General features: G+C 47.4%; 1 protein-coding gene across 2 annotated transcripts in view; it reads right to left on the bottom strand.

Moving 5' to 3' along the window:
- Positions 1 to 1,421: 1,421 nt before the first annotated feature.
- Positions 1,422 to 13,990, bottom strand: part of WDR33 (WD repeat domain 33) — a 127,071-nt gene continuing 114,502 nt past the window's right edge. For both annotated transcript variants that reach the window (XM_011980493.1, XM_011980494.1), the window contains exons 18-22: positions 11,252 to 11,690; positions 7,381 to 7,544; positions 7,178 to 7,270; positions 6,402 to 6,617; positions 1,422 to 4,282 (exon numbers count right to left, since the gene is read on the bottom strand). In XM_011980493.1, coding sequence (XP_011835883.1) covers positions 4,053 to 4,282; positions 6,402 to 6,617; positions 7,178 to 7,270; positions 7,381 to 7,544; positions 11,252 to 11,690 — 1,142 coding nt within the window. In that variant the 3' untranslated portion in view covers positions 1,422 to 4,052. The remainder of the gene's footprint in view (positions 4,283 to 6,401; positions 6,618 to 7,177; positions 7,271 to 7,380; positions 7,545 to 11,251; positions 11,691 to 13,990) is intronic.

Below are 13,990 nucleotides of genomic sequence, written 5' to 3' on the forward strand. Positions count from 1 at the left end.
AGCCGAGGACTGCACGCCGGTGCCGGGACGCCCGCGGCGAAGACCCTGCCGCGACCGCCTGTGAGTCTAAGCCGGGAGCGGCTGCTGCCAGGGAAGGCGACCGCAGCGTTGGGAGGTCGTCGATGTCAGCGTTTTGTGCTGGACTTGGCACATGCTCTGAAAACATTTTGTCATTGAACTGGTGACAGGATGTGAGACGGTTATAAGTTGCTGTCGAAGTAACTGTGATCTTAGGTTCCGCTGAGTAAAGAAAAAGGACTTTTCTTCGAATTAGCTGCTCTCGTGATTTTTCTCAGGCTGTTTTGTCATTTTAAAATCCAGCGCTAGATGTAGCTTAGCGACGGTAATTTTTTGTTTTGGCTGTGCTAAAACTTGGAAATTACTCTCTTCGGTGCCAGCGAATCCAGAAGGGTATCAGATTATTAAACACCGAATTCAGCCACTGAGTAAGTACTTTTAAAAGTACTTATTTAAGATAGTTAATCTCGGGTTTTTTCTTCAGTTAACAAAATCATACATATGGTGCCTTATAACATGAAAAGAAAATTAGTTCTGTATTTCACGACGAAAGCGATGGACCAAAAGAAGTTTCCTGCCCCAAGCAGCATGGGATCCAGGCAGGGGCGCGTACAGGCTTAGCGGGCTCTGCGGAAATCCTGCAAACAGGAAGATAATTCTAGATCCGGAACACCTGTATCTGATGGAGACCATGGATTTCTACAAGCTCGAATTATTCCTCATTGTATGGTCTGCTTTGTAAACTAGTTTACAATTTGCAGGCTGATCTTAAGATGCTTTTTGTATCTAATTGCTGCTTCCTTCATTTTAGGTTCAGCGGTTACTTTTACCTACCGTAATTTATTGCCAGAAAAGTATGAGCCTAACATTCTGATGAGTCCAGAAGACTACGTTTTGTCAGTAGCAACACACTAGGAAGTAAAATATATTTAGAATTTAAACATTGTGTGCCGTTGGTTCTCGCGCTTGACTGCACGGCAGTCACTTGAAGAGCCACACCTCTGATCAACGCAGTCTGAACCAGGGAAGTAGGTCCTAGACATCAGGACCTTTTTAAAGCTCCCCAGGCGGTTCTACGTTCCCCAAGGTTGAAGACCACTTCTGTGCATTGGCTTGCACAATTTGAAAATAATGCTTTTCCTGAGCTGGATCCCAGTGTTGCCTAACAGGGTGTCTGCCGGGCCGCGGTAGAGCACTGCTGCTTCCTCCAGCCCCAAAATGTATGTTCCTAAGTTAGGTCCCTAAGCACTGTCCCAGCAAGTGACGCAAGTGGCCAACACCCACACTGTAGGCTTGCAGGCTACCCGCCCTGAGATTTGGTGAAGAATACTGCCTTGTTCCCCGTCAGTAAACAAGGTTACCTACCTCAGGCGGCTGCTAGTGAGGGAGCAAATGCAGTATTTTCAGAATGATTTATTTTTTTAATTGTAAAGACTTGTGCCATTGGCTGTTCTTTCTAGTCACCTAAATTTCTGTTCTCAATTTCTCTAGAACTTGCAAGAGTTGGGGGTTTTATAATGTTTCACAATGTTTATTTCTTAAATAAAAACTTTAAAATTCAACATTTCTCAGCTGGTGGCTCACACCTGTAATCTCAGCATTTTGGGAGGCCATGGCGGGAGGATCGCTTGAGGCCAGGAGTTCAAGACCAGCCTGGGCAACATAGTTAAACCCCATCTCCACAAAAAATCTTTTAAAAATTCGCCAGATGTGGTGGCACACAACTGTGATCCCAGCTACTCGGGGTGGGGCTGAAGTGGGAAGATCACTTAAGCCCAGGAGGTCGAGGCTGCAGTGAGCTGTGATCGCTCCACTGCACCCAAGCCTGGGCCACAGCGAGACCCTGTCTCAAACATTTTCTCTCAGTTCAAACATTGAAAATCTAGTTTTTATAAGCTTCAAATCACAACATCTAGTATGTATTCTGACAGTGATGTTTTTAAATGCCATTATGTATTTAATAGATATAATGTAGGCTTATTGTTTTCTCTAAATGAAATCACTCTCAAAATGTGATCTGTCAAGTCCAGTAGAACTTAAAGGTAAAATGAAAATGTTTAAAATGTGATCTGGTTATCTGCTTGAGATACTATGTTTTTAAAGTTACAGCCCAAAATAATGAAATTTTTTCCACTGGAATCTCAGGGAAAAAAAGGCTAATCTTGATATGGCTTTGGTCTCTGGATCCGGTTTTAGCTTCATGAAATTTGATTACAGTTTCTCTGTCTTTAAGCTATACCAGTTGGGGGGGAGTGAAGAAATATCCATAACCTAAAGCAATCTTGAGCCTTATAATAGCATGTTTATGGTGGGGTGCTGATTAAGCTGTAATTTCAAAGTTAAAAAAAATAGTCTCTGGATTCTAACACTGAGAAGCAGTGTATATGGCTGACATTTTCTCCACATAAATCAGTTAGCTTTTGCTATTTGTTACATTCATGGAGAACCAGCTAGAGTTGCATACACTGTTAAACTATGTCAGTATGCCTTTTCTAAGCAACCACTGAAACTTCCAGCAGCAGCAGCCAGGTCCTGCGGCTCACATCTGCAATCCCAGCACTTTGGGAGGCCACAGGAGGTGGACCGCTTGAGCCCGGGAGTTTGAGAGCAGCATAGGCGACGTGGTGAAACTCCATCTCTACAAAAAATACAAAAAAAAATGTGCTGGGCATGGTGGCGTGTGCCTGTAGTCCCGGCTACTAGGGAGGCCGAGGCAGAGTCGAAGCTGAAGTGAGCCGTGATTGCTCCACTGCACTCCCGGCTGGGTGACAGCGAGACTCTGTCTCAAAAAAAGAAGAAAAAATGAAACTTCCAGCACCACTAAATGTGCCAAATAAATTTGACTTGACGCCAAACTGAAGCTGCCAATGTAATGAAATGTTAAGGTGGCCATAGGACAGTCCTTTTAATAAAAGCTTCCATGTAAAACCAAAATAAAGGTCAGTATAGAAAGTATCATGGGGTATAACAAACTGAATTTTTGGCTTCCAATCCAAACTGGGCTAAATGGTACGTTTATTTCAAACAAGGAATTTGCCATGGACAAGATCTGTCTGGCGTATGAATTAGAAGTACACCCTGCCTTAACACTGGTATTTCCACATAGCTAGTATGGAAGAGAAAGAGATTAATTAATTAAGTGTTCCAAAATGGTTTTAGGAGCTATTTTGGTCCATTCCTTATCAACTCCATGTGTGATTTCAAGTTATCTAAAGGGCATGTGGCGTTATTTCTGACTGACATCAAGTTGCTCTCCTCATCCTGACAAGGCGATTCACATCTCAACTGTGATTCCTAGGAGGTGCTTCCAAGGGGGAGCTCCCTCGCCGGACAGCCGGAAGACTGCATTTTCTCTTCCGAGTCCAGTTTCCATCTGTCAGAGCATGTCTGAGTATAACTCTGAACCTACTACAAACCACATTCATCTTCAAGTATTTCTCTGTCACAAAAATGGTGTGACAGAATTTGTTGAGAAACACAAAGTTCACAGCTGAGATTAATTTAGATGACTTAGTGGTTACTATGCTCATGAACATCAGCGATAACCGTGCACTCCTCAGTAGATGGGATGCGATGGAAACCAAAGGTTTCCTTAAGGCAAGCACTCCACAACTAGTTTTCTGTTAATTCTTGCGTAAATCACATTCTGTATTCATACAAAAACTTTTATGTTTTTCTCTGACAAACTGTACACATAGAAACAAATTTCCAAATGGACAGGAACTTAAATTTGTGGAGATGCCCCATGTCTTGTGAGACTTAACAAAAAAAAAAAAAAGATCCCAGCTTTTATCTTCACAAAACAACATGGGAGTTGGGGCAATGAGGGTGGACAGGACAGGACAGGGCCAGCTGGGCTGGTAGCTGGCAGCAGTCTCTTCATCTTGAAGACCTCATTGAGGGTTCCTGGGATTCAGGTGCCCAGAAGAGTTCAGGGCTACAACGGTGCAGGTTTCCTTTTGTTTCTCTTGGTAAGTCCACAAGAAGTTCTTAAATACTGTCCAGAGAGGCCTCAGGGTACTCAGTTCCAACTTCTACCGACCCCTTCCACCACCCCGTGAAGTTCCTCGCCTCGGCGGGCCAGAGTTCATGTTACTCCCTCTACCCCAGTTACTGCCACTCCGGCCCCCTCGAGAAGGGGTGCCACTGCCTGGAGGGCCCCCAAAAGGTTCATCTCTGTGGTATCCATCGTGGTGTTCTCCGTCTAAAGAGCTGGAACGCCCAGATTTGGGCACTCTCTGGGCAGGTCCTGGGCCCCCGCGGCCTGAAACAAAGAAAATTTCACATGGGACTTTTTGTATTAGCAACTCTTTGTCAGTAACTCCCAGTACAAACTTCACTCTCTGATGACAGTGGACCAGTTCTGGTGGGTGCCAGGGAGACTGGCAGTGGTATTCAGAGTACTGAGAGGTGTGCCTCTACCCTTTCCTGACCCTGCCTCCCCCTTCCTGGCTTATTGCCATGGGCCTCAGCATCAGCCAGATCCGTGTCCCCAGGGCTGTGACAGACGATGGGAAGCCAAGAGATGAGCACAGAGCACCTTCAGGGAGATCCGGCCACACTGGGCCATGTCCCAGGCCATGGGAAGTGTACCTACCTGCTCCCAGCCACCAGGGTATGTTGAGGGAAGGTTTGAATACACTGACTTGACTTTGGAAGTACACGCTGCTAATGTTAATAAAAAGTGCTCCAACTAGGATGAGTGTTCACTGGAACTGTCCTGGTGACATGTGGCACTTTTGGCTTTCTTTTCATAATTAGTAAAATATTTCTTGAAAAAACAAAAGAAAAGCACAAAAACCCCACAAAACACTGGCTTTCAGGTTATATCACCTAGGCACAGCTTAACTTGCTTCAGACTTGAACACACAAATGTTTAGGTACTATTAAAATTCTTTCATTCTCCTGGAGCTTGAGAATATATTTAAAAAAAGAAGAAAGAAAAAGGAAAAAAAAATCTACCTTGTAAGAATTTTTTCCTCAGGAAATGATAGGATTTGGTCACATTTCCCATAATGCCCTCTCAGAAGACTACTGCAAACTATCCGCGGTCTTATATTTTGTAATAGAATATGAATCTAGCTGAGATGAGGTTAGGAGAACCAGCCAAAGGAACAATCTTGGCTTCTTTTCTTACAAAGAGCAGCTTCAACCCACCTGAGGGCACCTGGGCAGCGTGTCAGCTCCTACGTCATTCCCATGCTAATTGCACGTCCTTGACCAGAGGGACCTAATAATGGCGCGCCAAGGACCCAAGACAGCCGAGGTCACAGCACGCTGGCTAGTAGTACAGTGTGTTTATGCAGGGAGATCTATTGATGATACATAAGGTAATTTCTGAGGGTTTTGTTGAGACAAACAACTATCAAGACCAAATGGCAGGCCGGGCACGGTGGCTCACGCCTGCAATGCCAGCACTTTGAGAGGCCAAGGCAGGTGGATCACTTGAGGCCAGGGGTTCGAGACCAGCCTAGCCAACGTGGCAAAAGCCCATCTCTCTAAAAACATGAAAATTAGCCGGGCGTGGTGGTGCACACCTGTAGTCCTAGCTACTGGGGAGATTGAGGCACAAAAATCACTTGAACCCAGAAGGCAGGGGTTGCTTGTAGTGAGCCAAGATCACACCACTGCACTCCAGCCTGGGCGACAGAAAAAAAGCCCAAAAAGACCAAATGGCAGAACTCTGTACTGGAAGGACTGTCCACACAGACAGGCCAACTTCGGGAGCAGAGCACAAGCTGGGGCACGCGGGGAGCAGCCTTCCCAGGAGCCTCCGAGAGCCACAGCACCTGTGCACCTCCCCCGCTGCCTTGCAACCAGAGTTGTAGTCAGCCTTCGGAGGCGAATACTCCTGGCTCAAGTTAGTGCTGCCTATAAAATAAAGCTCCAGAGTTTCCAGTTGAGGAGAGAATCTCCTGTGCCCCCGGAAACACTGCCCATAGACCATGTTTTCCAAAGTCTTTGTGACTTTGAGCACAAGCAGTGTTCCACTAGATCCAGGCTAAAAAACCAACAGAGCACCCAGGAGAGGACAACTCTTCCCCTCCCACTGAGCCCCTGAGGGTTCCGAGCAGCCTTCGTGGCGGGCAGACTGCCAGTGAGAGCAGGGCTCCCAGAGAGCAAGCCCAGCAGAGAGGACTGGGGCATCTTGGCAGAGGGCTGAAGTGAAAACCTCAAGCGAACGGGGATTCCTGGAGGCGAGTGGAGTCCTGTGCAGGGCCAAGTTGCGGTCCACCAGATGACAGCTTGTGGGGCACTGGCACCACGTTTAGGAGCATGTGCCTCTGCACAGCCCAGGCTGCAAGGGCATGTGCAGCAGATGCAGGCAAGGCCTCCACCAGCCCCTGCAGCTCCTGGAACCATAACCACTGGCCTGCTCTTACCTTTGCCTCCTCGGTCTTCAGAAGGGCCTCCTGAGGCCTCCATCTCTCTGTGCTCAGAAGTGCCTGGGCCATCATGCCAGGGGCGCTTTCGGGGAGGTAGGGATGCCATGTCCATGCCTTGGAGAGAAGAGGAGCGTTCTCTACTGGCTGGGGAATGACCGTCGTGAGGGGGATGATCAGGTCGGGGAGCATCACGAAAATGTTCATGACCCGGCCCTGAAACAAGAAACAAATCTCCTTACAGGAAAGCACAGTGCGACCAAAAGCAGATGGGAATGACACTGTTGAGAGGAGGGAGCAACTCAGAAGCCACCGTTCACTCATGCTGAATGCCCGCCACAGGCCAGGGGGTAAGCCACCTAGACTAAGATCCAGAGAACTGGTTCTCACGTCGTGTAGCATCAAGACGTCTTTACAGTCTCAAATGACTGAGGACTCCTAAGAGATTTTGTTAATGAGAGTTACAACTACGAATATTTAACATATTAGCAATTGAGACTGAGAAAATTTTACTTAACTTTATTCTCCAAAAACAATTTAGTGGAAAGAGCAGTCCTGTTTTATACTCAGATAGATCCCTGTAATGTCTGGCGGATTCCTCTGCTCTCATTCCACCTGCTGAGATCAAGATCTGTGGCTGCTGGACAGGAGACAGCCCAGGCCCCCGGGAGACATGAGCTGGAAAGAGGGGTCCCGGTGCACCCAAGAGAGGGCCCTCAGAACTCACTTTGTGAACTGCTATCTAGAGTTACCCAACAAGCGGTTCTTTTCCTTACCAGGCTCTCTGTTTCCATCCCAGGAATCTGGCTTCCGCCCTCCTTCAAAGCGAGGGAACTCGTCAGGAGTGGGAAGTAAACCCTTCCTTCCTCCTACACAACAGAGCAAACAGTGCTGCACTCAGACTGTTCCCGGTATATTCACAACCACTGTATTCTGCACCCTATCCTTCCAGACCAGGTGTCCTTAGTAACTCGCTCACCTCGTGGGGTACCCCGACCTCGACCTCTGAGATCTCGTCCTCGGGCCGCTTCCTCAGAAGCATCAAAATTCTCCTCTGGACCAAAGTCTTCCGGACCAGGAAAAGCATCCCTTCCTCTGGGGGGAGCACGGCCCTCATGCCTCGGCGGGGCTCCTCTTCTGAAACTGTAAAGCGAAAACAGCAGAACGTCCATCTCAGGGAACACCTTGCCACTGAGTTCACGATTCAAAAAAGCATGTGATATGAGAAAGTATGATATAATGCTGATTGGGAGGAAAACAAAATAAAACTGTATTTTGAAAGGACACATTGTATAATCCTATTAATACTACCAGAGGCAAAAACAGACCAGAAGGAAGCATACCAGAGGGTGGGGTTACTGTAAGCTTCTTTTAGGCTTTTAGGAATAATAACAACATCAACATTTTTAAAGCGCCTATACCATGCCAAATCCTTTACAAGTATACTTTGTTTCATTCATTTCATTCTCACAGCCACCAAATGAAGCTGGTATTAGCAGCAGCTCCATTGATGAGAACACTGAGGCCCAGATTACTGATGTCATTTATTCAAGGACATAGAGTAAGTGCTGGTGATCTGACCTCAGCCAGTCTTGACCCTCGGCCCAGGTTCTGTATCACTGCCTCACAAATACTTGTCATTATCATCTACATTTGTATGATGAACATTTATGACTTATATAATCAGAAAAATGGGGGCACAGATCATGTCTGCCAACCATACTGGACCTGTTTGTGGGTAGGGGCTCTGCCATCTGCCCCAGCCCACAGCCTCCACCCAGGGGCAGGCCTCCGTGGCCACGAGCTGCACTCATGGCCCTGGCCCACAGCTGACAGGCACACAGGCCAGCATCTGGCTTAGAGGCAGCCATCCACTGGCCAGCCAGCAGCCTGGAGCCCTGCTCAGTGAGCAGCTTCCCCTTCTCTCAGGAATTCTGGAGCTAGGAGACTACACTGACTGGGAGCATGGCTGAGGCACGCAGGGTACCAGGAGGCCTGTGCGAAAGAACAGAAAGTGACCTTCTGGCAGCGCACACTAGAGGCAGCGGCGCCGCCCTCCAGGGCCCCTCTGCATGAGCTGCGTGGCAAGCCGAGCCTCTGCTCTTCCTCTGGTTTCCATTCCATTGCCTTTTACCCTAATCATCTACTTGGAAGATTTTCAAACTTGCAGTAAAGCTGAAAGAACAGTACAATGAACATCCCAGATCCTCCACCCAGATCAATCCCTTCTTAATATTTTGCCACACGTGCTTTATCTTCTCCGTCCAGCTACTCACGAACATGTTTTCTAAACCATTTGAAAATCAGTTGCCAACAGGAGCTTCACCCCTAAATGCTTCAGTACGTTTCTTCTAAGAACAAGGACTTTCTCTTATATAACCACAATACCTTCACACACTTATACACCAGCCTAGGCTGTGGGTCTGCACGGACAGATGAAAGACAATACAAATCAAGACAGGGTGTCCAGGCATGGTGGCTCACGCCTGTAATCCCAGCACTTGGGGAGGCTGAGGCAGGCAGATCACTTGAGGCCAGGAGTTCGAGACCAGCCTAGCCAACATGGCTAAACACCATCTTTACTAAAAATACAAAACAGCTGGGCGTGGTAGGGTGTGCCTGTAATCCCAGCTATTCGGGAGACTGAAGCACAAGAATCGCTTGAACCCAGGAGGCGGAGGCTGCAGTAAGCAGAGATTACGCCACTGCACTCCAGCCTGAGTGACAAAGCAAGACTCCCTCTCAAAAAAAGAAAAAAGAAAAAAAGACAAGGTAAAATGTAACATTTTGCACAAGATGCAGAGATTCATTTATAAGCCAGTGAACATTATGTAGATGTAAAGCTGTTCTAGTCATAAAAAGCCATGTCAAAGGTAATGATTGCATATCATTAAGATAGGGTCTTAAAAACACTGGGAGCCCTTACATCTTTATTTTTAACCTCCCTATCTCCCCTTCCCAAAACAATTGCTTCCTTAGCCCTCACTATGTCATGCTTCCGGGCCTGTCATCAGCCATGCTTTTCTCACCACCCCTGAGGGTGGGCTGGCCAACCATAACTCAACCACCAACCACTATATATATATATGTGTCTCGCCCTGTCACCCAGGCTAGAGTGCAGTGGTGCAATCTCAGCTCACTGCTACCTCTGCCTCTTGGGTTCAGGTGATTCTCCTGCCTCAGCCTCCCAAGTAGCTGGGATTTACAGGCACGCACCACCATGCCTGGCTAGTTTTTTGTATCTGTAGTAGAGACAGGGTTTCACCATGTTGGCCAAGCTGGTCTCGAACTCCTGACCTCACAACGCCCACCTCGGCCGGCCTCCACAGTGAGCCACTGTGCCCAGCATTAACTACCTGTTCACAAGAAGAGTAAGAAATGGAATGAAAGGGCCAGGCACGGTGGCTCACGCCTGTAATCCCAGCACTCTGGGGGCTGAAGAACGTGGATCACTTGAGGTCAGGAGTTCAAGACCAGCCTGGCCAACATGGTGAAACCCCATCCTACTAAAAATACAAAAATTAGCCAGGCGAGGTGGCGTGCGCCTGTATCCCAGCTCCTCAGGAGGCTGAGGCAGGAGAATCACTTGAACCCGAAAGGTGGAGGCTGCAGTGAGCTGAGATCGTGCCACTGTACTCCAGCCTGGTGACAGAACAAGACTCCGTCTCAAGAAAAAAAAAAAAAAGGAGATGAAAGGACATGGATAGCTAAGGAGCAGTCAGAGACTACAGTGAAAGCGGAAGTGCTGAACAGCATGGGCCTGAAGCCCATCTCTGACATCTACCACCTGCCAGACCTCGGAAAGTCAAGACACTGCTCTTACTCTGTCTGAATCAGCATAAGATGCTGACAGTCGCACCCATCTCACAAATTCTTTAAATAAAATGAGGTCATTAATTTCCTAAATTAAAACAGATTCCTTGAATTAAATGAGGTAACATCATCTGACACAAAATAAACAATTACCATCATCTTTAATATTCTGAGTCTCACTTGAGATTTTACTATTTCCTGGGTGTTTGTTTTGTTTTGTTTTTGTTTTAAGAGACAGGGTCTTGCTCTGTAGCCCAGGCTGAAGTGCAATGGCATAATCATAACTCACTGTAACCTCCTGGCCTCAGCTGATCCTCCCACCTCAGCTTCCTGAGTAGCTAGGACTACAGGTGTGCACCACCACACCCAGCTAATGTTTAATTTTTTTTTGTAGAGATGGAGTTACACTATGTTGTTCAGGCTGTTCTTGAATTCCTGGCCTCAAGTGATCTTCCTGCCTCAGCCACCCAAAGTGCTGGGATTACAGGCATAAGCCACACTGGTCCTGGGCTAATTCCTGTTTCTTTCTCCACATTTCTTCTGTCCCTTAAACTCCCCAAGCAGGCTGAGATGAGTGTTCAAGCCTGATCTAAGTTTAACAGGAAGATTGTTTTTCAGTTTAAGTTTGTTAAGATTATTGGGCAATTACACAAAATTTGCATCTATTTCACAACCCCTTTATTTCCAATCTAGGTAGCTGCCTCATATTTCATCATTCTAATCAAGAAGAACCTGGAAATTTTAAGTCAAATCCCAGCAAGTCTTGTAGTATACTGATCCTCCCATCTCTTTAAAAGGACCAAAAAATAAAAAAATAAGCAAAACGAAAAAGACTTCTAGACAGCAAAGATTAAAACAAGACTAAGGTTAAAAAAGCACACTTTTTTTAAAAGTCCAAATGCAAACTCTAGAGAGTGTAGGGCTAGTAATTGATGTAATTCTCTTTCCTCAAGAAAAAGAAGAGAGAGACCTTTGTGGAGAGAGCAGGTAAAAAGCTCCACTGAAGATGGAATGGGCCCACAAAGTATCTGTCCCACCTTTCTTCTCTGCGCCCTCGAAAACGTGGGTCCTCGGGATCCCGGGGGAAACGTTCGTCTCCAGGTCTGCGGCCTTCCCATGCCCCCGGAGGGCCTCGGGCTGCACCCCGGCCATCCCCCTCGCTGAATTCCCTGTGATCAGGGGGAAACGGAGGCCCAGGGCCCCCTCGCCTCCACTTCTCTTCTTGCGGTAAAGGTCCTCCTCGCCCCTCAAATTCACGTAACCGGTGGCCAAAGCGCTTGTCAGGGTGGAAGTCATCTGGTCTGCTGAAGTCATCGGGGAAGTCTGGGTGAGGGCCACGCCTATCAGGGGGACCCCTGCAGTCCTGGCCACCCCGGAAAGGCCCCCTCTCGGGCCCATGCTCAGGCCCGCCGCTCTGCTCATGCCGCCTCTCTGACATCGGGCCCATGTGATGATTTGGAGGGCCGCGGGAGTCACCTAAAGGAAACAAAGCTGACTTTTACCATGTCTTCCAGGAAACCTGCCAACACAGGTCTGATCTGTAGCATCTCCACATTTCAGAATACATTCTTTATTGAGAATGGTTTCCCTCCTTGGCTCTCAGCTTAGTTAGGAGACAAATGTCCCTGAGGCATTGTATAATAGAACAGGAGCTTTGGGGTGCAGATTTCAACTTCATCACCCACTAGCTAGGGCAAATTACTCATCTCAAATGAGATCAGCAGTGCCTCTCCATCTCTTAGTTTACACTGGAAAAATGAGAGAGCCTCCTGGGCTTCAGAAGGAGCTTCCTTTGTCTGCCCCTATTCTTTCAGGCATTTCATTAGGGCCACCTGCTCCACATCCAAGGCGGACACAACAGAGGAAATTAATGCTGCAGGCCAGGAAGCGCACCAAGAATTCACCTCTGCACCCATCAACAGGGCGCCACTGCCACCCATGCCATCCCTCCTCCAACCCCAAAAATTCACCTCTGCACCCATCAACAGGGCGCCACTGCCACCCATGCCATCCCTCCTCTAACCCCAAAAATTCACCGCTGTACCCATCAACAGGGCGCCACTGCCACCCATGCCATCCCTCCTCTAACCCCAAAAATTCACCGCTGCACCCATCAACAGGGCGCCACTGCCACCCATGCCATCCCTCCTCTAACCCCAAAAATTCACCTCTGCACCCATCAACAGGGTGCCACTGCCACCCATGCCATCCCTCCTCTAACCCCAGCTTGTTGCACTTGATTCCTCTGTAAGGTACGTGCAGTCCCGGCCTCTCAAACACCTGCCTGGTGACCACCCTGCTGGGCTCAGGGTCGGGGTTTTCCGCACCTCTCTATGAATGTTGTTCCTCATCTACAATATTCTCACCATGCTTTGAAGACAGTGTTTGGAATCCCACTAAAGTTTTCTAAAATATTTGAAAATATGTACCACAGTGAAAGTACTGAATAAAGATGGAAAGATGCCAGTTAAATGTGTGATGGTTAACTTAGTTCACCTCCTAACTTGGAAGGGACTGTTTTCCCAGCTACTGAACTACTGCAGTTTTTGTAAATGTTTACCTATTTTTGGTCAACATACAGTTTAAATCAAGCACTTTTTAAAAGTAGGTAGTAAAAGGATACTCTTGATTCTAAAAACAAAAACTGTGTTTTTAAAGTGAAACTCCTCCAATAGCCCAGTTTATGCCTTTTACTGCTTTTCCCTGGCAATAAAGACAAACCCCTCCTGTACCCCAGCCAGCCATAATTCTCACCTCCCCGCCAACAGCATCCCTCCTCTTTCTTTTCTTTCCTTTTCTTTTTCTTTTTTTTTCTTTTTTTTTGAGACAGAGCCTTACTCTGTCACCCAGGCTGGAGTGCAGTGGCATGATCTCAGTTCACTGCAACCTCCACCTTACGGATTCAAGTGATTCTCCTGCTTCAGCCTCCCGAGTAGCTGGGATTACAGGTACTACGCCTGGCTAATTTTTGTATTTTTAGTAGAGACAGGGTTTCACCATGTTGGCCAGGCTAGTCTTGAACTCCTGACCTCAAGTGATACATCCAGTCAGCCTCCCAAAGTGCTGGGATTACAGGCATGTGTCACTGTACCCGGCCCCTCCCTTTTCATTTTCATTCATTTCTATTGGCTATTTCAATTCTTCCTTACCATGCAATATATATAAAATGCTTGGAAATCTCAGGATAAAAATGTGCCATTAAAGGAGTCTCTCTTTTCCAGCTCTTTTCCGTCTGTCTCATTTACCCGTCCTCTCCCCTCTACTCAGCAGTTTGCAAAGATCCTAGCTCCATTTCCTTCTGGTAGACAGGCTCCTTCACTTCTCAGTGTGTTCCTGCAGCTAATGGCTTCTTCACTGACATGATGTTGTCTGAACTTAGTGTAATCTCAGAAACAGCAGACCTTTGGAGTAAGGAAGCTAAACATATTCCGTTTGGACTTACCTATGAATATTAATCCTCCCATTACCTCTATTTGTTTAAAAGTACCCTGCTCTTCAAGGAAAGAAACCCACCACTACAAATTAGAAGGGATGTGGCCACCAGTGATGGGGCGGCGGCGGCGGTTATTCCAGTAGGGGATGGCAGGGCCACTTTCTCGGCTCTCCCTTCTCCCTTTGGTCCCTGGGAGGAGAAAGGAGGAAGAGAAAGAAAGGGGGCGGGGGATAAAGAGAACAGGAAAAGAGCAAGGATGAGAGGGAAGGAGGTGGAGACAGACACAGGGCAGGGAGAGGAAGAGAGGCAGCTCTCAGTTTGCTGATGGCGATAACTTGGGGGG

Source organism: Mandrillus leucophaeus, unplaced genomic scaffold (assembly GCF_000951045.1).
Source record: "Mandrillus leucophaeus isolate KB7577 unplaced genomic scaffold, Mleu.le_1.0 Scaffold213, whole genome shotgun sequence".
Taxonomy (NCBI): domain Eukaryota; kingdom Metazoa; phylum Chordata; class Mammalia; order Primates; family Cercopithecidae; genus Mandrillus; species Mandrillus leucophaeus.